We start from the raw sequence: 27,677 nt of genomic DNA, 5'->3' as shown, positions 1-27,677 counted from the left end.
CAAATTTGATTTATTTGTTAACTTATGCCCTGCTACCAAGTTATGTTCAATCCAGTGTTATATTGCTCTATAATCAAATCATCAAATGATTTGCAACAAAGTATCTCAAAATAAAATGTGAAGTGTCAGTGAAATAACTATATTAAAAGCAGCATAATATATTGACAGAAGTAAAATAAAATCTTCACAAAAAGATAGACATCCTGTTTTATCTATTTCTACACATGCTCTGTTTACATATTTGTTTTTTCACTTGAAAATATTTTTCTGCTCCATAATTTTTTAATAGCATTCTTCATCTCTGAATTTCTGAATGTGTAGATTAATGGGTTCAATATCGGGGTGATAATCGTGTAAAACAAAGCTATTGTCTTATCTTCTGAGAAGTTGCTGGAAGGGCGTATATAGGTAAAGGTGCCTGGCCCAAAAAATAAAATCACTACTGTGACATGGGAAGCACAAGTAGAAAGAGCCTTATGACGTCCTTCAGAAGAATGAGATCTCAAGGAGGACAAGATTACAATATATGACACCACTAAAATGAGGAAGCAGCTTAAAGCAATCATCCCACTGTTCGCAACCACTATGATGCCAACCATATAGGTATCTGTACAGGCCAGTTTCAGTAGAGGATGGACATCACAAAAATAATGGTCAATTTCATTGGGACCACAAAAAGGAAGCTGGGTGGTGACAAGAGTTTGCACCAAGGAGTGCAGAAACCCTCCTACCCAAGAAGCTGCTATCATCTGCCCACAGACTCGCCTAGTCATAATGGTAGTGTAGTGTAGTGGTTTGCAAATTGCAATGTACCGGTCATAGGCCATCACTGTAAGAATGAAGATTTCTGTGCAGCCGAAGAAATGGACTCCAAAGAGCTGAGCTATGCAACCATTAAATTCATACAATTCGGGTGGGGTCGTCAATATCTTTAACCCCAGGCCTGTCGGGACAGCCAGGTTTTAAGGGCTGTGCAGAAGGTCTGGAGGGTGGTGAGGGTACGAATCTCCACGGGGAGTTCGTTCCATAGGGTCGGAGCTGCCACCGAGAAGGCTCTCCTCCGCGTGGTTGCCAGTCGACATTGACCGGCTGATGGAAGTCGGAGGAGGCCTAATCTATGTGATCTAATTGGTCGAGTGGAGGTAATTGGCAGTAGGCGGTCTCTCAAGTACCCAGATCCAATACCATGCAGGGTTTTGTAGGTGATAAGTAGCACCTTGAAGCGTACCCGGAGATTGACAGGTAGCCAGTGCAGCTCGCGGAGGATAGGTGTTGTGTGGGTGAAACAAGGTGCACCCACGATCGCTCGTGCGGCCGCATTCTGGACTAGCTGAAGTCGCCGAATACTCTTCAAGGGCAGCCCCATGTAGAGCACATTGCAGTACTCCAGCCTAGAGGTCACAAGGGCATGAGTGACTGTTGTGAGAGCCTCCCGGTTCAGGTAGGGCCGCAACTGGTGCACCAGGCGAACCTGCGCAAATGCCCCCCTGGTCACAGCTGACAAATGGTGTTCAAAAGTCAGCTGTGGGTCCAGGAGGACTCCCAAGTTGCGGACCCTGTCTGTGGGGCGTAGTATTTGACCCCCCAGCCTGAGAGATGGATCACTTACCAAATTAGTGGGAGGGAAGCACAGCAGCCACTCAGTCTTATCTGGATTGAGCACAAGCTTGTTAACCCTCATCCAGTCTCTAACAGCCTCAAGGCCCTGGCTCATCACGTCCACCGCTTCATTGAGTTGGCACGGGGCGGACAGATACAACTGTGTATCGTCCGCATACTGGTGGTATTTTATCCCGTGCCGCCGAATGATCTCACCCAGCGGTTTCATGTAAATATTAAAAAGTAGGGGGGACAGGACCGAACCCTGCGGCACCCCATATGTTAGGGGCCTAGGGGTCGATCTCTGCCCTCCGACTAACACCGACTGCGACCTGTCCGAGAGGTAAGAGGAGAACCACCGTAGAACAGTGCCTCCCACCCCCACCTCCCGCAGTCGTCGCAGAAGGATACCATGGTCGATGGTATCGAAAGCCGCTGAGAGGTCAAGGAGTACCAGGATGGAGGCGTGGCCTCCATCCCTGGCTCTCCAGAGATCATCGGTCAATGCGACCAAAGCGGTTTCTGTGCTGTAGCCAGGCCTGAAGCCAGACTGGAATGGATCAAGATAACTAGCTTCCTCCAAGGACCGCTGGAGCTGAAAGGCCACCACCTTCTCAACAACTTTCCCCACAAAGGGGAGGTTGGAGACTGGACGATAGTTGTTTAGAATGGCTGGATCCAAAGATGGTTTCTTCAGGAGGGGTCTCACCACCGCCGCCTTAAGGGCGGGGGGATAGAACCCCTCCCAAAGGGAGGCGGTAACAACCGCCTGGATCCAGCCCCGTGTCACCTCCCTGCTGTTAACAACCAGCCAGGAGGGGCACGGGTCCAGTACACATGTGGAGGCACTTACAGCTCTCATGGCCTTGTCCACGTCCTCAGGGGCAACAGCCTGAAACTCAATCCAGCGATGACCTACCAGATCATCCCTTAGTGCCTCGGCTGGTTCTGCAGAATTGGAGTCCAAGTCTGTCCGAAACCGAGCAACTTTGTCCGCGAGAAACTGGACATAATCCTCAGCCCTGCCCTGCAAAGGATCACCCGCATCCCTCCTAAAAATGCATTCCAGAATAACATATTGTGTTTAAGATTACATTTTTTATGCCCCCTCCCTCTCTCTCTGATATTATTGTTGAAAAACAAAAAGCACATAAAAACTAAGGAGGCTTAGAGAAATCCCTATATTTTATGCTACTGGATGAATAATATCTAAGTTATACCTTATATATTCACCGGCACCACCTCCTTCAAAAAAGCAGTTTAGCAGTATTCTGCTGCTCCAGAAAATGTCTATCCTATTAATATAATAACTAATAAGTTAAATACCAGTGGGATTCATACAATCAATGTCCCTTAAGTTGTCAACTTTCTTGGAGTATTCTCAGAAACAAAGTATTTTTAAATTTTCTGGTTTTGGAAAATATTATTAGCTCTGGTCATTACTAAACGAAACTTGCCCATTGGTAGAATCCTTAGGGAGGTGAGTGGTGGAGCTTCATTCAGTCATAAAAACAACCCTGGCAAAATTTTCACATGTCATAGATGTTCCAAAATAAGCTGCTGGTTTTATAGAAAAGCATCCCTGAATGCCATTGGTGTTGTTTTGTTCTGCTGGAATCAAATGTAAATCACAGCCAATGCCTTGATTCAGTCATCTAGCAGTAAGAAAGACCCAAGACAAGAATAAATTTTTCAAATCCTGTTCTCCCTTTTTCATACACAGGGTTTTCAGAATCTCTTGCAGAGAATTGAGTTGTAATACACAGCTAGATAGAAGGGTACTCAAATATTGGAATACCGTCTTTTGCTGCCCTTTATATTCTTTTCAGCTGGATGAAGTCCGAATAATTAAGACTGCAATTTGGTGCCCACTGGCTTAAATGAAGCAGTATATCACACTGTGACTCAGATGTAAACATTTAGACAAGCACTAAATGGCATTAAAGCCGTGGCTATGTAATGATCATCTGAATTTCTCCATTGTATTTCTAAGATAGTAGGAGTTTAAAGACTGTATTGGCATACATGCAGTTAGGTTTAGCAACTTAAATAAACCTGTTCTACTATTGTAAAATCAAAATCAAAAGAAACAGAGTTCAGACAAACAGCATTTGTGTTATAGATGGTATGAGAACATGGAAAAGTGTATGTTTGTCTGTTTGTTTGTGTGTGTGTGTGTGTGTGTGTGTGCTGGTGATATATATATATATGTATGTATGTATGTATGTGTGTATGTGTATGTGTATATGTGTGTGTATATATATGTGTGTGTGTGTATGTGTGTGTGTTTGTGTGTGTGGTTTTTTATTTGTGCTGATAAATATATATATATATATATATATATATATATATATATATATATATATATATATATATATACATACATATACATACATACATACATACACATACACATACCACATACACATACATACATACATACATACATACACATACACATACACATACACATATACATATACATATACATGTTGTGTATATATGCTTGTATATATATGTATATATGGATCTTTCTTTTTCCATCAAAAGAACTTGTTTTTACAGGTTATTTCGCTTGCCTCAGTAAGAAATATGAAATGAAATGTTTAAATAGGTTCTACCAATACATCATTGATTCAGTTAACAACCTCCCAGAAGTATTTCAATCTTTCCCAAAAGGAAATAAGTGCTAAACTATGAGCTCTTTTAACCATACAACTCAATCCAATTTGTTTTGTAGTAGTTAATTAGCACCTTTTTAAAGTGAAGTCTTATAGCAGTTTTCTTCAACCTCCAGATATGTCCCATAATTATCTGAAGAGCACCAAAATTGGGAAAGGCTTAATACTTGTTCAGAAAGTATGCCTTTTAAATATTAAAGCATGTTCCTAACTTAAGAGTTAGAAGCCCGACACTATATGGATGAGATATTTATCCAATTTTTCATAAGCAAAATTTTGGCTAAACTGTGGAAGGCAACATCTATGGCATTTAGTTTTGTCCCCATGACAATATGTCTTTAAGCATGTTTTGGAATTGAACACATGGTAAACTGGCTCTAATACATCTTCTGACCAAAATGAAAAATACCTAGTCCTGACAGGTTTCCATGGAAATGTGCAAAAATACGTAGATGATAAGAAACAAAGAAAGTAATTAAAGGGGATGCAAGAAAAAGCAAGAAGAATGCTGGAATTTAGTGGGAATAATCCCAGGATCTAAAATTCCCACAATCTTTAATCTTACAGAGTCACAGGGCAATCCAATTTCAAGGATTCATTCATACCTGTAATCCAAATCCAAATTGTTGGAAAAGAAAACATATTTGGGTGTACAGGACCTTTGTCACTTTCACCTGTCCCAAAAAATGCACCCAACTTTTCCCCAAGGAATCTTGGTGGGTGGGTGGGGGGAAACTGCAGAAGGTCAGCACGGCAGATACAATGAGGTAGAAATGATGGTTGCAAGTCACTGTGACAAACCAATTTTTATTGATCGATTCAACTCTTCTCCTTTCTCTTTCTCCCCATATTATTTCTTCCCAGTGTGTGTGTTGAAACTTCAAAGTGGAATTTGCATAGTATCAAATAGATTCTCAATCAAAATCCTGCAAATGGCTCTAAACAGATCTAAAAAATAATGATTTGGGGTATTCTTTTGAGGTTCATTTTGGAAATGAAGATTGTCTGTCTCCCGCTCCTATTCTCATCCTTAAAACCTTCTAGAAGAAAAAGAAGAAAACGGTTCTCAAGAAGTTATATCACCTCTTCACTGGATGATATACTGAAGCCTTCAAGAAAGTTTAGGGGCTTAATGTACCCACTACCATTCAAAGGTTGCCTACTGTCAAAGCCAAAGATAAGCAGGTCATCATGACTGGGCACTCCTAGATGATAGAGCTACTAGTAAGATATGCCAGTAGATTTTTTTCTACTTCTGGACTCTTAGTACTATATTTAGTAAAATGGTAGATACCATGAATCTATCATTTCTGGGCTAAACTGGTTTTCGATTCCTGAGATTTTTTTTCTTTTGAACCTGACCCAGACTCATTGGAAACGTGGAAGTTGATTGGGTTTGTATTTTCTTTTAGTAGAGATTTATTTTACAGAAGGAAAGCTTAGAATTCAATCTGCTTTATCTTTTTTCTATTGTTTTTATTAAAGCTTCTGCCTTCTATTTATGCTCTGCCAAAGCCTTGACTTTTTCTTTGCCTTTTCTGCTTATTTGTTCCTGGCTGAGCTTCTTGTGTTTTCTTCTCTTCCCAATCTTTGCACCATCATAGGAAATGACTGGAAGAACTTTTCCCTTTCACTAGTCTGAGGAAAGGAAATCAATGACTCTCTCTCCCATTTTCCTCATCTGCTGCCTACTTTCTGATTGCCTCTTCTCTTCAGAACGGCTTTGGTTTGCTTCTTTAATTAGACTAGGCTTGGACCAGGGTTGAAATGCTACTGGTTCACACTGGTTTAAGCGAACCGGTAAGGACATTTGTTGTTGGTTCTGCAAATTGATAGTAAAAAAAAAAAAAAGCTTCCAGGTGTCGCGCGGCAAAGCTCCCCTCCACCCCCGCCTTTTAAAAGCATTTTTTCATGCCTATTCCCTGAACCAGCAGGAAAAAAGTGCTTTAAAATGTGGGGGGAAAAGCTTCTGGTGATGTGTGGCGCACAGCTGATCTGCATGATCATTGGAAGCTTCCCCACCCCGACCCCCACTTTTAAAAGCATTTTTTCCTGCCAGTTCGGGTGAATAGGCAGGAAAGAATGCTTTAAAAAGCAAAAAAAGAGCTTCCAACGATCACGCAAATCAGCTGTGAGCTGCGCATTGTCAGAAACTCCCCCCCCCACTTTTTAAAGCATTTTTTTCCTGCCTATTCGCCTTAACCGGCAGGAAAAAAATACCTTAAAAAGTGAATAAAAAGGTTCCCACGATTGCATGGCATAGCTAAACCTTTCTTTCACTTATTGAAGTATTTTTTTTACTACTGGTTCAGGCAAATAGGTAGTAAAAAATGCTTTAAAAATGTTTTAAACTTGGCCACACCCACCCAGTCACATGACCCACCACCACCAAGCCATGCCCAGAGAACCGGTTGCAAAAACAATTACATTTCACCACTGGCCTGGACTCTATATATTCAGCCTCTTCCTCACAAGTTCTGTGGCAGACATCTTGCCTCCTGCCTGTATCTTGATTGGCAGTTGAAAATTGATTAGCAGATGGATCATCCTGAACAAACATGGATGAGAAGGAAGCAGCACTGTGCCTATGAACTACTCAGACATTCTGTCCTCCCATATCATGGTTACAAGTTTGATTGGGCTCCCACCCCTCAGGGCAGCTTTCATTATTTTAAAATATCTTGAGGATATATCCAAGATCTCTTAGCCACCACAGATTAGCTGTTCTTTAATATAATTGTTATTAACAACAATTAAGTTATTAACTTAATTGTTTTTAAGAAAGTCTTTGCAAGGCAGCAATGTGTACATATCTCCAAAGCAAAGTAATTTGATAGCATGTCTATTGTCAGTGTATCTGGATCCTTTTATGTCTGGCTGGTCCAATAGCAATAGCAATAGCAGTTAGACTTATATACCACTTCATAGGGCTTTCAACCCTCTCTAAGAGGTTTATAGAGTCAGCATATTGCCCCCACAGTCTGGGTCCTCATTTCACCCACCTCGTAAGGATGGAAGGCTGAGTCAACCTTGAGCCAGTGAGATTAGAACCACTGAACTACAGATAACAGTCAGCTGAAGTGGCCTGCAGACTGCACCCTAACCACTGCGCCACCTTGGCTCTTCAATGACCTAATCTCTACAGCTCAGTGACGTGCAGTCACTAGAGGCAGGGGAGGCGGGGCCTCACCAGTCTCCTGAGGAAAAGGAAACAATTTTTAAAATAATTAAAAAGGCCAAGGTAGTTGCTACCAAACTCTAAGTCACAGTGACTCTGAGTCTGCTTAGTGCAGTTAGTAGGAGGAGGCTAGAGAACTATGGGCCTCCTTTGCATAAGGAATTTTTCGCCTTTTAAGAGTTAACCAAGGGTTAAAAAGCAAAAAATTCCGTATGCAAATGAGGCACATGATTCTCCCGCCTCCTCCTGCAGAGGGCACTTTGTTTAGAGCCTATTTTAAAACATTTAAGCAGAGTCATCCACGTAGTGACTCTAGCAGCAACTAGCCTAGCCTGTCTGGCCATGGATAGACCAAATCTAGCATTTTTGATGCAGCTGGAAGGTATGTGGGTCAGAGGGAGGGGGCAGAGGGGAGGAAATCAATTTATTTGTAATGTAAGCAATTGTAATTTGTTTTTATTATGTGTATGCGTGTGTGTGTGTGGTGTTTTTTTTAGCCGCCTCTGCTGGCCCGCAGGCTGGCACATCTATTTTCATTTTTCATTTTTTTCATTTTTCATTTTTTTCATTTTTTCATTTTTTCATTTTTCATTATTTTTCATTTTTCTTTCTTTTTTTTTTAAAGCCATGCTGCCTTGGCGCACCATAGAGCAAAACATGTCCTGGTTTGTGGCCGGGCGGCATGCACTTTAAAGTGTAAGCGTGCCGCCCAGCCACAAACCAGGACATGTTTCACTGAATGGCGGCTGAGCCCTGCCGGCACTCTAAAGTGCCGGCATGCCTTCCAGGCCGGCCGGCCAATCATACAACCGGGGCTTTCAAGGGGGCTGAGTGGGATTGCACAACTAGCAATCCTAAGCAAGCCAGCCTATGGGTCATTTCTCTCTCTTTAGTAACCCCACAGCTGCAGGGAGAATAAGCAAACACAGCGGCGGGGCAGAAAGGTGACTGCAGTCGAGGTGTGCAATTTATTCATCTGGCACGCGCTGAGGGGCCCGGGCTGAATCAGCTGTATTTGTTTAATGAAAGGAGCAAAGAGAAAGGAGGTAAGCAAGCGAGTTGCACCAGAGAACGAGAGAAGTTGGGGGGAGGAGAGAGAGACTTAAACACCGCACGCCAGAAAAGAAAGCTGCAGGTGTCTGCAAGGCAGAGACCACCGACCACCCTGGAGCCACAAAGCTCAGAATTAGCAAGGGAGGGTGCATTGAAAAAGGCGGGGCGAGGCCGCTTTGGCATGGCAGAGGCGCACGTGCGGCTACTCCAGAGGGAAAGTGGTGCGGGAAGAGCCTGAGGAAGGCCCTCAGTGGCCGACAGGCCCTTTGCGTCCCGCCCTCAGGCACAGCTAAAGGCCAGAGATGGCGGTGGTTCTCTTATTCCTTCCCTCTCGCTTTTTCTGGGACACGAGTGAGCCCTCGGACCCCACTTCCTCTCCCCGAGAGTTGCCCTAATTTTTTTTTGGGGGGGGGTGTCTTAATTTCAGTATCATCTTCCGTGTGTGTGTGTGTGTGTGTGTGTGTGTGTGTGTGTGTGTGTGAGAGAGAGAGAGAGAGAGAGAGACATCAGTGCCTCACCAGCCATAAACCTCACCGCACATCACTATTCATGACACAGCCTTAATGTTTTATCTATCTAGGTGCTAGGGATGAACCTTATATGGCTCACAAGAACTGGGCACCTTTGAATATGAAGGGAGACAAGGGATGCCCTCATGCCACCAAAATAAGGGTATCATAGTTCTGATACCAAAAGTGAATGGCAAACCTTTAACCTAAATCCCCCCTGGTTCCTCATATACGTGGTGGTCTCATCTGCTTTTTGGCTGAGAGTCAAATGAAATGGTTTTAGTGGTTTTGATTTTGATGCGGGATCTGAATTCAGCCTATTTCAGAAATTCCAAATCAATTAATCAGTGGAATGCCTTGTCTCCAGAAGTCGTGGCTGCTCCATCACTGGTGGTTTTTAAGAAGAGATTGGACAGCCAGTTATGGTGTCGGGTCTTCTTCTTGAGCAGGGTGGGTTGAAGTAGAAGTCATCCAATGTCTCTTCCAGCTCTATTGTTCTGTTAATCAAAGAAAACTTTATTGGATGCCATAGGATATTTACAACATAAAAACAAGGCATGTTTTCCTTTTACTTTTGAATGGAATTGGTCTTTTTTGTTTAAAGTTCTGGAAATTATGCACTTTGACAACAATTTTATTCAAGGAATTAACTCAATATGTACATCTCAGAAGGTTCAAATTATGATCAAGGGTGATCTAACTAAACCATGTTATATCCAGAAGGGGGCAAGATTAGGTTGTGCTTTGTCCCTTAGGCTATTTTATTTTGGCTCCTGAAGCATTGACCAGTCATGGCCCATGAAAGGAGAAAGGAGAGCATATGGAAAGTTCCATTCGGTCACTTGCCTAACAACAGAGTAAAGAGTCAGACAGTGGCAGTTTGCTGCAACAACATTCTGAGGAGTGACGGCCTACAGAACAGACTTGGCTCCCTCTCTGCTCTTAGCAGGAAAGGAATGTTAGGTCAAATGTGATCCCTGTGTATTAATTTCACATTTGAACCTTCGATCCTTGGACTGGCTGACAACCCTGACTCTGCTCTTAAGCTTTGGACTGACTGTTGCATGCTCGTCTTTGGAAAACACACTTTGTAGGAGGAAATTCACCACAAACATCCAGTTTCAGGAAGGATTGGCAGAAATTCTGAAAGAGTTAGCAGAAACCGAGGATCCGGGCCCAATTCAACAATTCAGCTGTACTTGCGGGTACTTATAGCAATAGCAGTTAGATTTATATACTGCTTTATAGGGCTTTCAGCCCTCTCTAAGCAGTTTACAGAGTCAGCATATTGCCCCCAACAATCCGGGTCCTCGTTTTACCCACCTCGGAAGGATGGAAGGCTGAGTCAACTTTGAGCTGGTGAGATTTGAACAGCCGAACTGCAGAACTGCAGTCAGCTGAAGTAGCCTGCAGTGCTGCATTTAACCACTGCGCCACCTTGGCTCTATAACAGCAAAATGTCAGTCTGAAGTCACAAACCTGTTGTCATGGAGATACGTTCTGGCAAACCAAGCCCAAACATCATGTCCTCCTTTTTCAAAATACCTAGAGGTTTCAATGTAGTAGAACCTCTGGTCATGAACGCTTCTGACCATGACCAAATTGGGTTCTGACCAAGAAATTCACAAAAGTTTTGAATCTGGTCACGAACACATACTTGGGTGGTGATCAACCATGGCCACTGCCAATTTCCCCTTCCAGGCCATCTTTTTGTAAGCACTGAGCAACAACATCCTCATGTGCCCATAGCATTAATTTTGCTTTAATTTTGGTTAGGTTTGGGTCATGACCAAATCAGGTTGCAACCAAAATTATGGAATGAATTATGGTCATCACTAGAGGTTCTTCTGTACCATACACACCCTCCAATCCCCTCTAGTGCACAAATCAACCAATGGCTGTCCACTATGATGTGATACTGGAGCTTGGGCTAGAACACCATTGAAACATTATTTCCTTTTTTACTAATTTCAGAACAACTGGAACACCTGAAAATGTCTTGGTTGTTTATCAAGTTGGACTTTAGGAATACTTCTACTATGTTCATTATACCAAATGTTCTTTGACTCTAGAGTGTGATGGAGTAGAACCATTGCAGGTCATGAGAGCATCTCAGTGGGTGGATTCCTTTCTGCAACAATGGCTATCTTGAAGTCACACCATTTCAACAAATGATTCCAAAAACGATTGAGGATTTCTCAATGTCCACCATGTGTCTGCTTTGTTTCATCCCTCTGGTGAATTATCATCTAACTTTACCATCCTATTTTGCCTGTGGGGAAATCCTTTGGACACATCTGTGCCAGGAACATAACACTGGTTAATGTTCTCAAGTGGCAACTGACCCATGTCAAGGGTGGAACAGACCTATGTGACTTTCTCAATTATTGGAACAGTTCAGCTATGAGCAAGGAGGCTGAGAGAGGGTTGTTCTGTCTTCCTATCTTCTCTGTGGGTAGGGCTTTTAACTCTTTCATGAGGACATGTTGAGAGACTACTGATTAGTTTCATAAATTTTAAGGGGAAAGGGAATTACTGTCTCCAGAAGAACCTGAGAGAGAGTCAATTTTATCTCTGGTGCTTCAGAAGACAGAATCAAAAAATGGAAGGTTTTCAGCTGGACATTAGGAGAACATTCTAAAGTGAAGGGAGAGAATATTAAATAATTGATGGCCATGATCAACCATGTGATTAACCATGGCCACTGCCAATTTCCCCTTCCAGGCCATTTTTTTGTAACACCAAGCAACAACATCCTCATGTGGCTGTTGCATTAATTTTACTTTAATTTTGGTTAAGTTTGGGTCATGACCAAATCAGGTTGCAACCAAAATTATGGGACGAATTATGGTCATGACCAGAGGTTCTTCTGTACCATACACACCCTCCAATCCCCTCTAGTGCACAAATCAATCAATGGCTGTCCACTATGATGTGATACTGGAGCTTGGGCTAGAACACTATTGAAACATTATTTTATTTTATTATTTATTTTAACTGCAGCTAATCTTCCTGTAAGTGAAAGTTGCAGTTTTTTCCAATTTTCCAAATCTTTTTTTATTCGTTGCATAGTCTTATTATAGTAGTCTTCTTTGATTGTTGAACATTTTCCTGTTAACCAAATTCCTAAATATTTCACTTTTTTTTGTTATCTGCATGCCCATTATTTCTTCCGATTCTCTTCCTTGTTTTTTAGTAAGATTTTTTTGGGTATGATCTTTGTTTTGCTCTTGCTGATTTTAAGTCCTGCCACTTTGCCGAATTCCTCTATTTTTTTCTATTAATTTGGACCCCATTTCTAATGGTGCTTCTAAAATGAATACTGTCATCTGCAAACGCCTGGACTTTATATTCTTCTTTTTTAATTTTTAGTCCTTTTATTTCTTGTCCCCGTTTAATTTCCGTTAGTTGCCCTTCTAAGGTTAAAATAAATAATAAGGGTGATAGGGGGCATCCTTGTCTTAAGCCTTTCAAAATATTATATTTCTCTGTAACATCTCCATTTATTAGTAATTTTGCCATTTGAATTGAATATATTGATTCTACCATCTGCATAAATTTCCCTCCGATTTGCCTGTTTTTTAATTGTGTAGTAATGAATGGCCAATTCAAGTTGTCAAAGGTCATTTGGACGTCCCAAAAAATCAGTGCAACTTGTTTCCTGGACTGTGCTTCATAATATTCTAGTGTGTTTATAATTATTCTCATATTATTTTTCAATTGTCGTTTCGGTAGAAATCCATTTTGATCTGCGTGAATAGTTTCATTTAGTATTTTTTTTAAATCATTCCGCAATTATAGATGTAAACATTTTTAGTCTGTATTCAATAATGAAATGGGTCTGCATTTTTTTTATTTCTTGATGGTCGGAATCTTCTTTGGGTATAAGTGCTATGTATGCTTCCGTCCATGTTTTTGGTAATTTAGTCTCTGTAAGTGCTTCATTATACAAATCCAGGATTACTGTTTCTGTTGGTTCCTGTAAGTTCTTATAGAATTCACAGGGATTCCATCTGGGCTCGGTGTTTTGTTATTTTTTTGGGATCTTCACTGCTCTGATAATTCCATCATTGTAATTTTTCCATTTAACATTTCTCTTTTGGTCTCCCCCATTTTTTTTTAAGATTCATGTTATTTAAGTATTGTTCAATTTTATCTTGTGGGTATATTTTCATGGCTGCATAATATTAAAAGAAATTTTGTATTATATTTTTTTTCTTCCCTCCAGTATTGTATGTTTCCCTTTTCATCTTGTAATTAATGCATTATTCTCTTCTCTCTTTTTCTTTTTTTTAGTTTGTGGGCTAACCACGCTTGTTTGTCAGTTTGTCACCCCAGCATCTACAGAGTATCCCCTTTAATCTGTTGACCCCTTCAGGATCAACAGTGCTCAAAAAAGAGCCCAAACAAAGGAGTTAGAGTTAGAAGTTAGGAGAGCTTCCTTCCCTCCACTCTAAGCATGGTGACGTCACCACAGGAAGTCCCCTTCTTTGGGTTTTCTATTGATTCAGCAAGCCATCCCTTTTTTTTCCGACTTCCACGAGACTCTGACCTGAACTTTAGTAGATGTTGAATGCCTATAATGGATGCTTGAAGCCATCCCTCCACATCTAACTCGCACGTTCCTGGCCCTTTTTCTTGGAGATGATTTATTGATGTCTGTAGCCAATCATTCACATCCTCCCTGGCTGCCTTAGCACATTCCTCCGGGAGGTTGGTGGCAGATGCTTTAAGCCATTCTGGCAGGGTGTGTTTTGACCATTCAGAGGAATCCTCTTTTAGGAGTTTGAGAGATTTCTGCAGCCACCTCAGAATATTTGACCCGGGTTCCTTAGATGTTTTAATTTTGTCTACCGAAGCTTTAAGCCATTTTGGATTCAATTGATATTCCACCATTTGAGTCTTCATTTTCTCTTCAGCTTCTGTCTTGTCTTCCATGTGGTGTCCGTGTCTCAGTAAGGTGCAGCGGCATATCTTCAGTAGTTCCTCTCTGAAAAAAAATCAGAATGTTAGCTGTGAATCTGGGCCAACAACAAAGTCTTCTTAGTTAAAATAACAGGAACTGCTTTGATGTCAGGAAACTCTCACTCTGAAAGTATATAAATATTGTTGGGCACCGGGGGATGGAGATTGAAAAGTCTCTTCTATACCTATCTTCCCATTCCATGAGACTAACTCCTAGATTTGTATATGTAAAAGTATAAGAGCCATAGTTTGTTAATTTCTTTCTAAAGTAAGGAGAATGTCAGGTTTTTCCAAGCTTTCTAAGATAAGGAGACCCTAATATGAAATTCTGGAAGAAATAGTTTGTGGTGTCTATCTAAAAATTTCTCACCTGCACAGTATTTCTTCGTACGCCCTGAAGATCTCCTCTTTCTCATTGATAAGTTCGATATTTTTAAAGGTCAGAATCCCTGTTTTGTTTTGGAGATCTTCACTTTCTACGCTCAGTTTTGAGATCACTGCTCTCTTTCTGTAAATTATGAGGACCAGAGAGATATTAGCCCTCTTAATTTGTTACTTGAATTACTAATTATTATTGCATTCCATTATAACTATTGCTCTTCTCTTACTCATACGTACATATATACATACATAAATGAATGGAACCCTTCTTTTATCCAGTATATCTGGCCTAGGGGATCTAATAAATAAATCTGAATTTGAAAGAAAAAGTCAAGTCGCTATCTAAATATTTCTCACCTATTAAGTTCTTCTTTGAGATCATTATTCTCACGTAGGAGCTCTGCTTTCTCCGCAGCTTCTTTCTCAGCCTTGCAGTGGAGTCTCTAGTTCTCTTGCCTCAGTTTCTCCAGCTGCCCAGGTTCCTCTGAACCGATTTTTCTGTAAAATATCAAGAGCAAAGTGTAATTAGCTCCCTTAGGTTTTTTTATTTGAATTATAAAACTTGTTTAAAATTAAAACTAATTGAAATAGCTGAGAAAGGAAGAGAAAGTCAGGGTGGCTATCTAAATCTTTTAACCTGCTCAAGTTTTCTTTATAATCTTTATACTCTTCGGCCAGGTGGTGGTTTTTCTGTATAAGGTCCTGAATTTGGACTTTGAGCTCATCTTTTTCATCCAGAAGTTTCAAGATTTCCATTGTCTTTCTGCAAATTATGAAGACCAGAGAGAAATTAGGCCCTTGTTTTTTTTTTTACTTGAATTATCAACCTTTTGATATAATTACAACACATTCCACCCTTTTTTCCCAAGCTTTACTAGAATATAATTTTCCATCGCTTGTTTCATAAAATGGCCAGTCCCATTGCCAATGGAGAAATGATGAATGTTGTATTGAAAGTGTGAACTGAATATGGTTATACAAAAATTTGATGAACTATGCAAAGACTTACGTATAACTCAGGTCCCTTGCTGCCTTCAGATCTCCTTCTAGCTTTTCAGTTTTTGTCTGAAAAATCATGAGAAGAATTACATGAATTTGTTTTCCATAAATTCTCTCATGTCAGTGTAAAGAAGATATTCATTGAAACATCCTCTTTAGGTAAAAAGTCTGGTGTGTAGACAAGCATATTTGTGCATATTAAAATCATGCATGTCAAGATGAGCACAAATGTGCAACTCCCAATTTATTGCTGTAGATGTTCAATACAGGCAATAAAGGTTATTCACACCGGGATAGAAAAAGAACAATTTAGTGTTAGTTCATTTGTTTAGGAAACGCAAAACACGGTGGTTCAAACAAAATCTGAATCATCTACATTTTATTTCACTGTCATTGGTGTTGTATGTGGCCAAAGAAACTAGTTAATGTGGCAAAGAAGGAACCAACCAAGAATGAGCATGAACTCTGACAATTGCCATTCTTGAATAGAAGTTACAAATAAACTAGTTTGTATTGAATAGATGTGTGTGTGTGTATGGATTTCATCCATATAGTAGAAATATAAAGAGAACATATATACTCTATAAAATATGCTGCACATGCATTATTCACAATTACCAATTGTGAAGAAATCATTTCTTTTCATTTTTCTCATAAATATATTCTAAGGTGAGCTACAAGTATACATTATATACCTCAGCACGTCTCCGTTCTTCGGTGGTAGATGAGAGAAAAGGAAGTCTTGATCGTTCCACCTGCAATGACCAAAGACCCTGTTTTTAATGATTCTCAGGGACTGGCTGGATGAGTCCCTGCAGTTTTCCTAGCAAGGTTTTTCAGAAGTGATTCGGTGTTGTTTTCTTCCTAGGGCTAAGAGAAGCTGACTGGCTCAGGGTGACCCACTTGGCTTTGCTTCTAAAGTGGGGCAAGAAATGTCAGTTTCTGAGTTTGCAGGTTGATGCCTTAACTGTGGCGTAACAGAAACCACAATTAATATTCTTTCTGTCTGTCTCGAACTACCTAATCTGCCTGTCTGTCTTTCTTAAATTTCTATACATTCCATCCAGTGGTGGGATTCAAATAATTGAACAACAGGTTCTCTCTCCTAATGACCAGATGGGTAGGCAGGGCTTGGTGGTCATGTGTTTAGGTGGGTGTGGCCAACTCAATGTCACTCACATCGATGGGGGCTTTGCCTTAGCTGTTACAATGTAATAAGGGTTAACCGGAGAGGCAGTTTCTGTAAGCAGGGCAATAAAGATTAGGCTAGAAACAACACTAGAATGTTTCCTTCCTGCCTTCCTTACAGGATTAGCCCTGTAAAGCGGAAAAAAACAAAATCAGATTTCTTCCAACAACCGGTTCTCCGAACTGCTTAGAAAGTTAACCACCGGTTCTCCCGAATAGGTACGGACAGGCTGAATCCCACCTCTGATTCTATCACATGTTTATTGTGACAGCCTATGAACAAATATTTTCTCTTACCTCTTTTTGGAGACACCTCATCTTTTTTCTTAATTTTCTCAACCAATCATTTTTCATCGCAAAATCAGTGATGGAAACTAGAAGGTAAAGAAATAGGTGACAAGGCAGAATAGTTTTGGCATTTTTATTTCAAAAATTGGAATGTAAACTTGAGAGACAACGTCTAGAATAGGGCATGATTGGTTAATTACATTTGCCCTCAAATTCCTCTACTCTGATCCTTTAGGACAAGCGTTGCCCTTCCCTCCCCAGCAGTTTCCCCTTTCCTTTTTTTCTTTCAACTAAATATTTGGCATTTCTATTCCAATTGATAAGGTCCCATAACCTTAAGCTACTTTTCAATCTCCTATCACTTACAGAGGAAGTTTATGATCTTTTTCATGAAAGCAGATGGATAGACGATTCAACATGTGAGAGACATTCCTGTTCCCCAGGCTATTTCAACCCCTTCAAGTGTTTCTAGAAGCTACAACCTACCTATCTAAACCCCACATAATTCAATTTTCCTATTTATATGTGGCCCATCTGACCTAAAGGCAACACTAGGCAGCTAAATGAAATAAAACATTAACAGATTATAACAGGTAACCTCAAAACTAACATTGCTTTAAAAATGTAAATCCTGCAATGTAGGTGATGCAGCAGTAATGGGATTCAAATAATTTAACAACCGGTTCTCTTCCCTAATGACCAGCTGGTTAGGCGGGGCTCGGTGGTCATGTGACTCTTTGGGTGTGGCCAACTCAATATCACTCAGGTCGATGGGGGCTTCACCTTAGCTGTTACAATGTAATTAGAGTTAACCAGAGAGGCAGTTTCTGTAAGGAGGGCAATAAATATTAGGCTAGAAACAACACCATAATGTTTCCTTCCTTCCTGCCTTCCTTACAGGATTAGCCCTGTAAAGTGGGGAAAAAAACAAAAGAAGATTTCTTCCAACAACTGGTTCTCCGAACTGCTCATAAAGTTAACAACTGGTTCTCCTGGATAGGGGCGGACTGGCTGAATCCCACCACTGGGATGCAGCCATGGATCTGAGAACTAATTGAAATGATCTATATAACTGGCCATCAATATTCCCCATGAAGAGCCTTTCAATTCAAAGAACGTTTTTATCTTTCATACCACAACAGACCCAAACAATTCAAAACAATTTCTAGAGGTATATTTTTTTTATTTAGTATGTGGGAAAAGTTCTCACTTTGTTCCCAAACGCCAATCTGCAAAGGTATCCCAACAAGTTACTTCCTCACAGTACCTTTTTTGGGAGGTCACATGACATCACAATTGCATCAACAAAATTTGCAATAGTGATGAAAGCTTCATATGCAAAACAAGCTCAGCTATTGAGGTTTTTTTTCTTCAAAGTCTGATCAGAACGGAGGTCGACAAATAGCAGAGGTCTTCTTGATACTCTATATTGATTCTATGATTTATCTGCCTTTAAAATGGGGATTGACAACAGGATTTTTACAGACATCCACCAAGGTGTCTGCCCCCTCCCCCCAAATTTCACTAAATACTGAAAGCAAACATGTCATCAAGGCTTGGTGCAAAGTGGGCAATGACATCTCAGCTCTAGAAGTGTGACCTGTGACCCACTGGACCATAATTCCAGAAGTGTGTCCTTACCCGGATCCGCTGGTCCTCCACAAGTTAGCACCTCAGCACCTTAGCACTTCACCTCCTCAGCACTTCAGCTCCTCAGCACTTCCGTACCTCAGAACCTCAGCACTTCCGCACTTCAGAACGTCAGCACCTCAGAAGTCAGCACTTCAGCACCTCCGCACTTCAGCACCTCCACACTTCAGATCTGTAGCACTTCAGCACCTCAGCACTTTCGAACCTCCGCACCTCTGCTCCTCAGCACTTCAGTGCCTGAGCACCTCAGCACCTCAGAACCTCAGCACTTCAGAACTTCAGCACCTCAGAACCTCCGCACTTCAGAACCTCCGCACTTCAGCACCTTAACTCCTCAACACCTCCGCACTTCAGCACCTCAGCACTTCAGTACCTCAGCACTTCAGTACCTCAGCACTTCAATACCTCCGCACCTCAGCTCCTCAGCACTTCAGTGCCTGAGCACTTCAGCACCTCAGAACCTCAGAACCTCAGCACTTCAGCACTTCAGCACTTCAGCACTTCAGCACTTCAGCACCTCCGCACTTCAGCACCTTAACTCCTCAACACCTCCGCACTTCAGCACCTCCGCACTTCAGCACCTCAGCACTTCAGCTCCTCAGCACTTCAGCACCTCAGCACTTCAGTACCTCCGCACCTCAGCTCCTCAGCACTTCAGTGCCTGAGCACTTCAGCACCTCAGAACCTCAGCACTTCAGCACTTCTGCACGTTAGCACTTCAGCACCTCAGAACTTCCGCACTTCAGAACCTCTGCACTTCAGCACCTTAGCTTCTCAACACTTCCGCAATTCAGCACCTCAGCTCCTCCGCTACTCAGCACCTCAACTACTCAACGCCTCAGCACAAGGATTGGGATCCTGGATATATATATATGTGTAGCAGTCAAAGTCATCACAATCAGTGTTTCATGACATGGCCTTAATATTTTATCTAGCTGTGGATAGGTGCTAGGGGTGAGCCTTATATGGCACACAAGAAATGGGCACCTTTAAATATGAAGGGGGACAAAGGGTGCCCTCATGCCACCAAAATAAGGATATCATAGTTCTAATACCAAAGGCAAATGGCAAACCTTTACTCTAAAATCCCCATGGTTCCTCATATATGTTGTGGTCTCATCTGCTTTTTTTGCATTTTTATAAACTTGAAACAGCAGATACAAGAAAAAAATCCTACATGAAGGTTTTCCTGGGAAAATTGTATCCACCGTGGTATCCCCTTTAGCCGAAGAATTCAATTTAATTCAATATTTTATCATCCTAGTTGTTGAAAAAAATGAAAGAAGATCACCAACTTGCCACATAGGAAACACTGTAGAAAATAAATTTTCCCCCATGTTTAAATTTGCAAGATGAGATCTAATGGAAGAGAATCTTTGTAGCTCAGGGTTGAAATGTAGAGTCCTTGGTGATCTCTGAGCTTAGTTTATTGCTTGCAGACATTTCATTACCCAACATCATCATCACAGGGACGTGCAGTCAGGGGAGGTGGGGCCTCACCAGCATCATAAGGAAAAGAAAAGAATAATTAAAAGGAAAAAGGCTGAGGTAGTTGCTGCCAGAGTCACAGTGGATGACTCTGCTTAGTGCTTAACTGTAGTGGGAGGCGAGAGAACTATGGGCCTCCTTTACTCTAGCTTTATGCTCACTTGAGCAGAGTTAAGCAAGGGTTAAAAGACGAAAAATTTCTTATGCAAAGGAGGCACGTGGTTCTCTCGCCTCCTGTAGAGGGCATTTTAGAGGCTTTCTTTTTCTTTTCATGAGGGCAGCCAAAAGCCGAGTTGAAATCCTTTCTGAAACAGCTGGAACCCATTTTGTAAGATGATTCTGCTTTTTCATCTTTAGGCTTCAGCTTGTCCGCTATGTCTCCTGACACCACTGTGACCAAAGATGATAGACTGGATTCTCTACAGAAGGTACCTGGAGTGCCTGGGGAAAACCTTGATCTAAATTGTAAAGGCGCCTGTCATTCGCCCCTGCGTTTGGGAAAGTCCCTGGGTGGGCCCACTGGTTTTTAACTACTTCTAGAAAGAGAGTTGGGGCTGGAACCTCCTCCTTGTCCATGGCAGTTTTGGCAAACATTGTTTGCGTCAAATCCTTTCACGGTTCTGAGGTGGGAGCAGTGGTGCTTCTGCCTAGTTTAGTCGTAGATTTGGCCTTGCCTAAGAGTTGCTTAAACAGGGAAGGTTGAAAGAGACCAGCAAAAGCCACGAATCCAGCTTCCCTGAAACCTCATCTTCCAACAACACCAACCCACGTATAGGTTCTTCACCTGTCACTGAACCCTCACTGGCTACAGAAGGTGACCCAGGCCTATCACCACCATCTACCTGACTCTCTACATTCATAGCTATGATCGGTTAAACCTGAGATTTTTGGGGGACCTGGCCTTGTCTCTCTTGGTCTCCAGGCCTGAAGCTATATCATGTGAAATTGCTGAGGCAATTAACTTTTGTGTATTAGGAGGAAGATGTTGTAGTGCCTCATAATCCTCATCGGGGTCCTTCACTGCAGGGAGTTCCATTTGGGGTGCCAAGGTAGTCTTTGGAATGAGAAAATCCCATGAGGTGTCCTCAAGGGGGTCTCCCATGATGCCCCTGATAGCCCTGGATGACACAGAGGGAGAAGGGGAGATGTCCATCCTGAACCTCCTAGACCCCCTGACAGGAGATGGAGCTGGGGAAGAAACAGGGCTAGAGGCCCTGGAAGGGGACCTGGATTCATGCTCTTGTTGATCCGTATCAGGTGTTCAGCCCAGGCCACACGTTTTCCAGGGCTCGCTGTCTGTGTTGCTTGTCGCGTAGTGTGGCCCTGGAAGGTTGTTGCACTGCTGAGGCCTTTGTGGCCTTAGCCCTGGTTTTAGGACTGGAGGAAGCTTTCTTTGTCCCCTGGGGTTCAGTGGGAGCGTCGGCTCTGGCCGCCAACTTCTATTTTGCCCCTGTTTACTGAACTCTAATGTGTACCCACGCAGAGCTAAGCCACTCAATGGGGCTCTCCTTCCCACTTCACTAAGACAACTAGCAGCAGAAATGTTCAATATATGCCTCCTAATAGTCCAGTTGGCAGGCAAGAAACAAGCCTCTAAATTGCTGAGCCTTGTGTCTTAAACAAAATGGCCACTGTTCATCATTGTATCCAAAATGAACACCTGGCCAGTTTTGTTGGCAATGGCAGGAGACCGCGTGCTCATTTGATGGGCAACGACAACTAAGACATCACACAAGGCTAGCACCTGCAGGGAGACTTGCTTGCAAGGCAAAAGGGTGGCATGAGTTCTGGTGACCGCCGAGCTGCAACAAGGTGGAGCGGTGACTGCAAGGGAAGGAGAAAACACTCGTAAGATAAATTAATTTAAAAAGCAGCTTTTCCTGATATACAGGGCTACAGCCGCATGAGCCAGCTGCCCTCTTACCTCAGTATTCTCCACATGGAGCTTTCAGCTGCCAGATCAAGCCGATTCTGGCAAGTTCTGGCACCTATGCGAGGCGGCTGCGATGCCCGATGCCCCCTTCGCTTGCAGCTACAGTCAATTTGTAATTTGTAAGACAAATTTAGAGAAAACAGCCAAATTAACCCAATTATTTTGGTCAATTAATTGATTATACACAATTTCTACACTAGCTAACTATAGCCTAATTGGACCGCAGACTGAGAGGAACTGGGCAAAAGGAGTAGAGGCGTGGCTGCAACACTTTCTCTCAGTCTATGGACTAATCAGAATTGATAACAACCCAATGGTAGCACCTCCCACTCGCCATCATGGAAAACAGGTGGCTCACCAGCTTCTTCTTAAAAACTTTCAGAGATAGGAAACTCACAACTTCCATTGTTCTTACTATCAGGAGATTTTTTCCTTATATTTAAACAAAGTCCATACTTAAATATTCTACTAAACCAGCTTTGAACAACACTTTAGGAGCTGTGCAGATTTGAACATAACTTCTGATTTTACTGATCATTATGAAGCTACCTAATAGCAAACTCCTGGGAAATAATGTGCAGGTACCAATCTTCCTACCTTGAGTCAAAAGGTCTGAAAGAGGCTTCTACTCAGGTTTTACTGGATTTTGAAAGACAACTTCATAATCCCAACAGTATGTTGTAGATACTGCTTACTTTTAGGTTTACTCATATGCTTTAAATCAGTGCTTCACAAACCTGTTAGATTACCCAAAGGTTGGTTAAAAAAAATAGCTTTTTCTGTGTTTCTATCATACTAGCTGTAATAGTAGTTAGTATGTTAACTTATTTTTTTCATTGTTATTCACTTTGTGCATCCCTTCCTTTGAAAAAGAAGAAATAAATCCTTTTGCTCACTCATTGCATCCCCTTGGAGGAAAAATGAGGTACACAACAAATAAAAACAAACAGAAATAATAGATTACAAGGTTTCCCCCCCCACCCCCACCCATGTTCTTTTTGTCTAGACTTATAAAAAATGGCTTAAACAAAGATGTTTGAATCTGGGTTTGCAGCCATAAATCTTGAAAAATATAGTGTAATTCACTTGTTAACTCTTTACTAGAATGTTTTAGAAAGTAATGCTAACTCTAAGTTAGATTAAAGAAAATTATTTCTATACTTACCATTTGCTATTTTTAGGCATTTTGAGCATTCAGCTGGGCTCCCTAGCCCAATGCAAAAGTAACTTAGAACCCTTTATTGTTCTGAGAGATGATCTCATTTCAAACCCTAACTCAAAATTACAAGATTTACCTCTTGTAAAAATGCATTATCTTAATGGACTTTCAATGCTTTCCAACTACTGCAGCAATAAATGGTGGTTTAGCATTAAGCTTAAGTCATTGGATCCTGAAGTTATAAAAGCAGCTTTGCTCAAAAAGGGAAGAAGTGTGCAGTGAAATGTGTGTTTTTTCCCTCTTAAGTAGAAAATCATTTAAATAACAGGCAATTCCTCTATGGATTGTACGAACACCAAGCTTTTTCTTCACTATGCCCACATGAATATATGTTCATTCTTCCTTGAACACTAACATTTTATATTAAACTTGTGATAATTTAATGAAGTCTACAATAAATGTGACATGGAATATTATTTCATGGGGAATGTTTCAAATAAATGATTCATCTTACATAAAGCTAAGGCAACTTATAAAGTACTTTAACCTTAGCTGCATGTTTAAAAATCCAAATATTGCTAATCTTTGAAGAAAACAAAAATGAGCTACCATATTTTTTGTCTCTGTAAGTCTAGGGAACAGAATTGATTGAACACACTTCTTTATTTTGTTCTACATAAATGGTTGCTTCTATTTAAAGAAACATATCAGAATGTTATCAGAATAATACTGTAATTATGGAACTAGTATAATAGTCATTCCTTTCAGTACCTCTTCCAAGTATTTATTTCCATAGTTTGACACTCTCCCTCCCTTGAAAAGTGCCCAAGGGAACAACTATAGTGTGCCATGGGTTCTCCTCTTTTCCTCCTTCTCTCCCAGTGGTAGATTGCCAGTACGGACGTATTGTTGGCTGCTGGGAGCAGAAGGCACCATACCGGAACGGTGCTTTGGAGGGCCCACCCACTCACCTGCGTTCCTTACCAATATTTGAGCCAACCAGGCTGTGTACGGCATCTGCATGACGCTCCACCAAGCAGCTGGAGCATCATAGGGCGGTGGGTGCGCATTCGTGTGTAGTGTGCATGTACATGGTGGACACCCCACCCCATCACAGTGTACTGGTTGCGATGGGATCCGGAACCCACCACTGTCCCCTCCCCACCCCATACTCCAGATGTCTCCTGTCCATCTTGTACCTCCATAGTCTTTTACACCTTTCCTAACACTTCTGGTTTTATTTTTACCTCTTTAGTCCTTTGCACAATCCCTGGCTTATCTGGTGGTCCATAATTGAACCTTCTCCTTCAAGAGGTTTTAATCACATCTGGTTTTGACTACCAGTTATGGACCAAAACTGGCACATAGTTTTGGAACTTCCATATATCACATGGCACTCATTATTTCTTTTAATGCCTTCCCAATCGGGCGGCTGATGGAGGCTTCCTGGCATTCTAGTTGCAGTGTGGCAAATGGAGTGCACCATTGATCAGAAGTTGACTAATAAGGTAGCTTCTGGCACAGCCATTCCAATTGGAGGAACATGAAGCTAGAAGACAGATCTTTCTGAAAGTCAGTGGGGGCTGCATCTTCTACTCTGGCTGTTATGCCAGCCTTGCTTGGTTGTGGGGTCTGCACAAGCCACACAGCTTTCAGTGAATTATAGGAGCAACAACAGCTATGGAAAGCCCATTTTCAGCCTGACACTGATTACTTGACGTCCAAGCTTGAAGGGGAAATGAAAGTAGGAGCAGTTCTGTGGCTCTGGGAGGGAGCTTACCTGTGTCCTGCAGCTGCTCTGTACCCTACCTACCAGTCCAATCCTTCATTTTCATATACATAATGGACTGAATCACATTACAACTTTCTGATTTAATAGATTTATTCTGGGAGTTTCTATGGTGCAGCTACTCTGAACCTCTTCCTCTTTCCCCATCCAGCTCAGGACTGCACAATCTCTTAACATCCAAAATAAATACCAAAGGGAACAAAATGGTCTCATCACTAAATGCCACAATAATGCATTTGCATCTTGATATCTTATGATGTACACGCTCCCTCTCATCTCTAAATTCATACAATGAAGCAATCTTTTTTTAAAAAAAAATTCTTTGGAATTCCCCAAATTTATCCAAACACAGTGACCTAATTCCCTTTATTTTTTCCAAAGCAAAACCTAGAAAGGAAAATATGGCCATTTTTAGTGTTTCTTTTGAAGCTTGAGAACACCGATATACTGCCAACAGGATTCAGATATAATCTTTGACTATCTCCTGCTAGGCAGGTAAGCTATGTGTTTTTACAATTAATTTTCTGCATGGATTTCATCAGATGCAAATGATTCTAAACAGCAGTTGCATTCAGATGTGACTAAATAGAGTTAAGATCTATATAGCTTCTTGGTAGCCCTCAGATAGTTAGCACACAAAAGTGCTCTTTGGATTACCAGAGTATCACAGCAGGGGGCAGAATAAATTACTTTTCAGAAACACAGATGGCAAAATTATATGACCTTAAAAAATAAGTTAAATATTTTCCCTCTTTATTGACCACAGGTAATAGTAAATGAGGTTGTAACAACAATATTTATTTTTAACTAAATATTAAATCTCAAAATATAACAATCATGGTTTTCAGTGCATATCAAGAAAAGAAATTAAATCTTCTTTATCTTTGTCATGAATCTTAAAAGAAAATATCCTTTATATTTTACATTAAAACCTAAATCATACAAATTAGACGTTTCACTTATTATTTCAAGAAGAAAAGATGCATTTTATTGAAACCTTGCTAAAGATAAAAAAGTCTCTTTTCCAATAGGCCCAGTTCTGATACTAATACACCTTTCTGCACCTTTGATATGATATTTGATTAAACCAAGGTTATATTTTTAAATCCACTTTTAATTTCCTAGACAAAATTGCATTTTGGCTCCATAATTTTCTCATGGCATTCTTTACCTCCTCATTTCTCAAAGTGTAAATTAATGGATTGAGCATGGGAGTTATAATAGTATAGAAAACAGCCACATTTTTGTCCTCTGAGAATGTGGTTGAAGGCCTCATATAAAGGAAGATGCAGGGCCCCAAAAACAGAATTACAACTGTGAAGTGAGAACCACAGGTGGAAAGAGCCTTGAGACGGCCTTCAGAAGAACGAGTTCTGATTGTGAATAGGATAACAATGTAAGAAACAGTCAGCACAAGAAAACAAGTGAGTGAAATCATGCCAGTGTTGGCAATGACAATAAGTCCAATAATGTAGGTATCAGTGCAGGCTAATTTCAATAAAGGGTGAACATCACAAAAATAGTGGTCAATTTCATTAGGCCCACAAAAGGGAAGCTGTATAATAAGGAGTGTCTGTGCCATTGAATGTACAAAGCCACCCAGCCATGACATACTCACCATCCAACTGCACACCCTCTTACTCATAATAGTGCTATAATGGAGAGGCTTGGTGATTGCAATACATCGATCATATGCCATCAGTGTGAGGAGAAAAATTTCAGTACAACCCAAAAAGTGACCTCCAAAAAGCTGTGCTATGCAACCAACAAAAGAGATGGTTTTCTTCTTCACAAGGAAGTCCGCTATCAGTTTGGGAGCTGTGACAGAGGAGTAACAGATATCTATGAAGGAAAGGTAACTGAGAAAGAAATACATTGGAGAAATCAGTTGATGACTGCTCTTGATTGTGACTATGATCAGTAGATTCCCCAGAAGAATTGCCATGTAGAAGATCAAAAATAGACCGAAGCAAACTTTCTGCAACTCTTGATTCTGAGTAAGCCCCAGCAAGATGAATTCAGATACATTATTTTGGTTCTCCATATTCTCAAAGCTAGATAACGCATTACAGCATATCATATAAAATTAGGAATATTGGCGATTAAAGCTTTACAGGTGGGGATTTTTTTAAGCAAAATATGTATACACACCAACAGAGACTGAAAAAATTCTTGAACTGGATGTTGTCAAGGTCCTGATTCTTTCACATGCAAGGAACGTTTACCCTAAAATGTAATGAAGATAAACAGTTGTCAGAAATGTCATGTGTGTTCAGCAAATCAGGGAAATCATTTTAGGAAATACTGAAGCACAGCAATATTACAGGGCATTGGAGAAACTTTTCATGAAAAAAAGTTTGTAACCTATGCAACCTTGCAAGGTCAAATCAGAAATTTGTAAAGCCAAATGTTAAAACATCAAATGCATTTTTTCAATGTTTATTCAAACATTATGTTAACCAATCTTGGCTTCATTCAGTCATACAAACAACCCTGTCAAAATCTTCACATTTCATAAATGTTCCAAAATCAGCTACTGATTTTATAGAAAAGCATCCCTGAATGCCATTGGTGTTATTTTGTTCTGCTGGAATCAAATGTAAATCACAGCCAATGTCTTGATTCAGTCATCTAGCAGTAAGAAAGACCCATTACAAGAATAAATTTTTCAAATCCTGTTCCCCCTTTTTTATAAACAGGGTTTTCAGAATCTCTTGCACAGAATTGAGTTGTAATACACAGCTAGATAGGAGGGTACTCAAATATTGGAATACCGTCTTTTGCTGCCCTTTATGTTCTTTTCAGCTGGATGAAGTC

General features: G+C 41.0%; 3 protein-coding genes across 3 annotated transcripts; all 3 read right to left on the bottom strand.

The window, feature by feature from the left end:
- Nucleotides 1-233: 233 nt before the first annotated feature.
- Nucleotides 234-10,599, bottom strand: LOC148049447 (olfactory receptor 4S2-like). Its single transcript, XM_087703568.1, has 2 exons — nucleotides 10,500-10,599; nucleotides 234-943 (listed from the first exon to the last, which is right to left on the bottom strand). Exons 1-2 carry the CDS (start codon nucleotides 10,597-10,599, stop codon nucleotides 234-236), a joined length of 810 nt encoding a protein of 269 aa, XP_087559694.1.
- A 2,630-nt stretch (nucleotides 10,600-13,229) lies between these two features.
- LOC148049446 (uncharacterized) lies at nucleotides 13,230-17,135 on the bottom strand. The gene is made up of 6 exons (XM_087714263.1): nucleotides 16,851-17,135; nucleotides 16,061-16,120; nucleotides 15,376-15,431; nucleotides 15,004-15,129; nucleotides 14,724-14,864; nucleotides 13,230-14,010 (listed from the first exon to the last, which is right to left on the bottom strand). Exons 1-5 carry the CDS (start codon nucleotides 16,905-16,907, stop codon nucleotides 14,810-14,812), a joined length of 354 nt encoding a protein of 117 aa, XP_087570389.1. The 5' UTR covers nucleotides 16,908-17,135; the 3' UTR covers nucleotides 13,230-14,010; nucleotides 14,724-14,809.
- Nucleotides 17,136-25,953: 8,818 nt separating this feature from the next.
- On the bottom strand, nucleotides 25,954-26,904 carry LOC148049445 (olfactory receptor 4S2-like). Its single transcript, XM_087713962.1, has one exon. It carries the CDS (start codon nucleotides 26,902-26,904, stop codon nucleotides 25,954-25,956), a length of 951 nt encoding a protein of 316 aa, XP_087570088.1.
- Nucleotides 26,905-27,677: the final 773 nt, after the last annotated feature.

Source organism: Thamnophis sirtalis, unplaced genomic scaffold (assembly GCF_051295495.1).
Source record: "Thamnophis sirtalis isolate CommonGarterSnake01/CBP01778 unplaced genomic scaffold, rThaSir2_p1.2 scaffold_1, whole genome shotgun sequence".
Taxonomy (NCBI): domain Eukaryota; kingdom Metazoa; phylum Chordata; class Lepidosauria; order Squamata; family Natricidae; genus Thamnophis; species Thamnophis sirtalis.
Note: the sequence above shows the minus strand (reverse complement) of the source record. Positions and strands in the feature narration are given on the sequence as shown.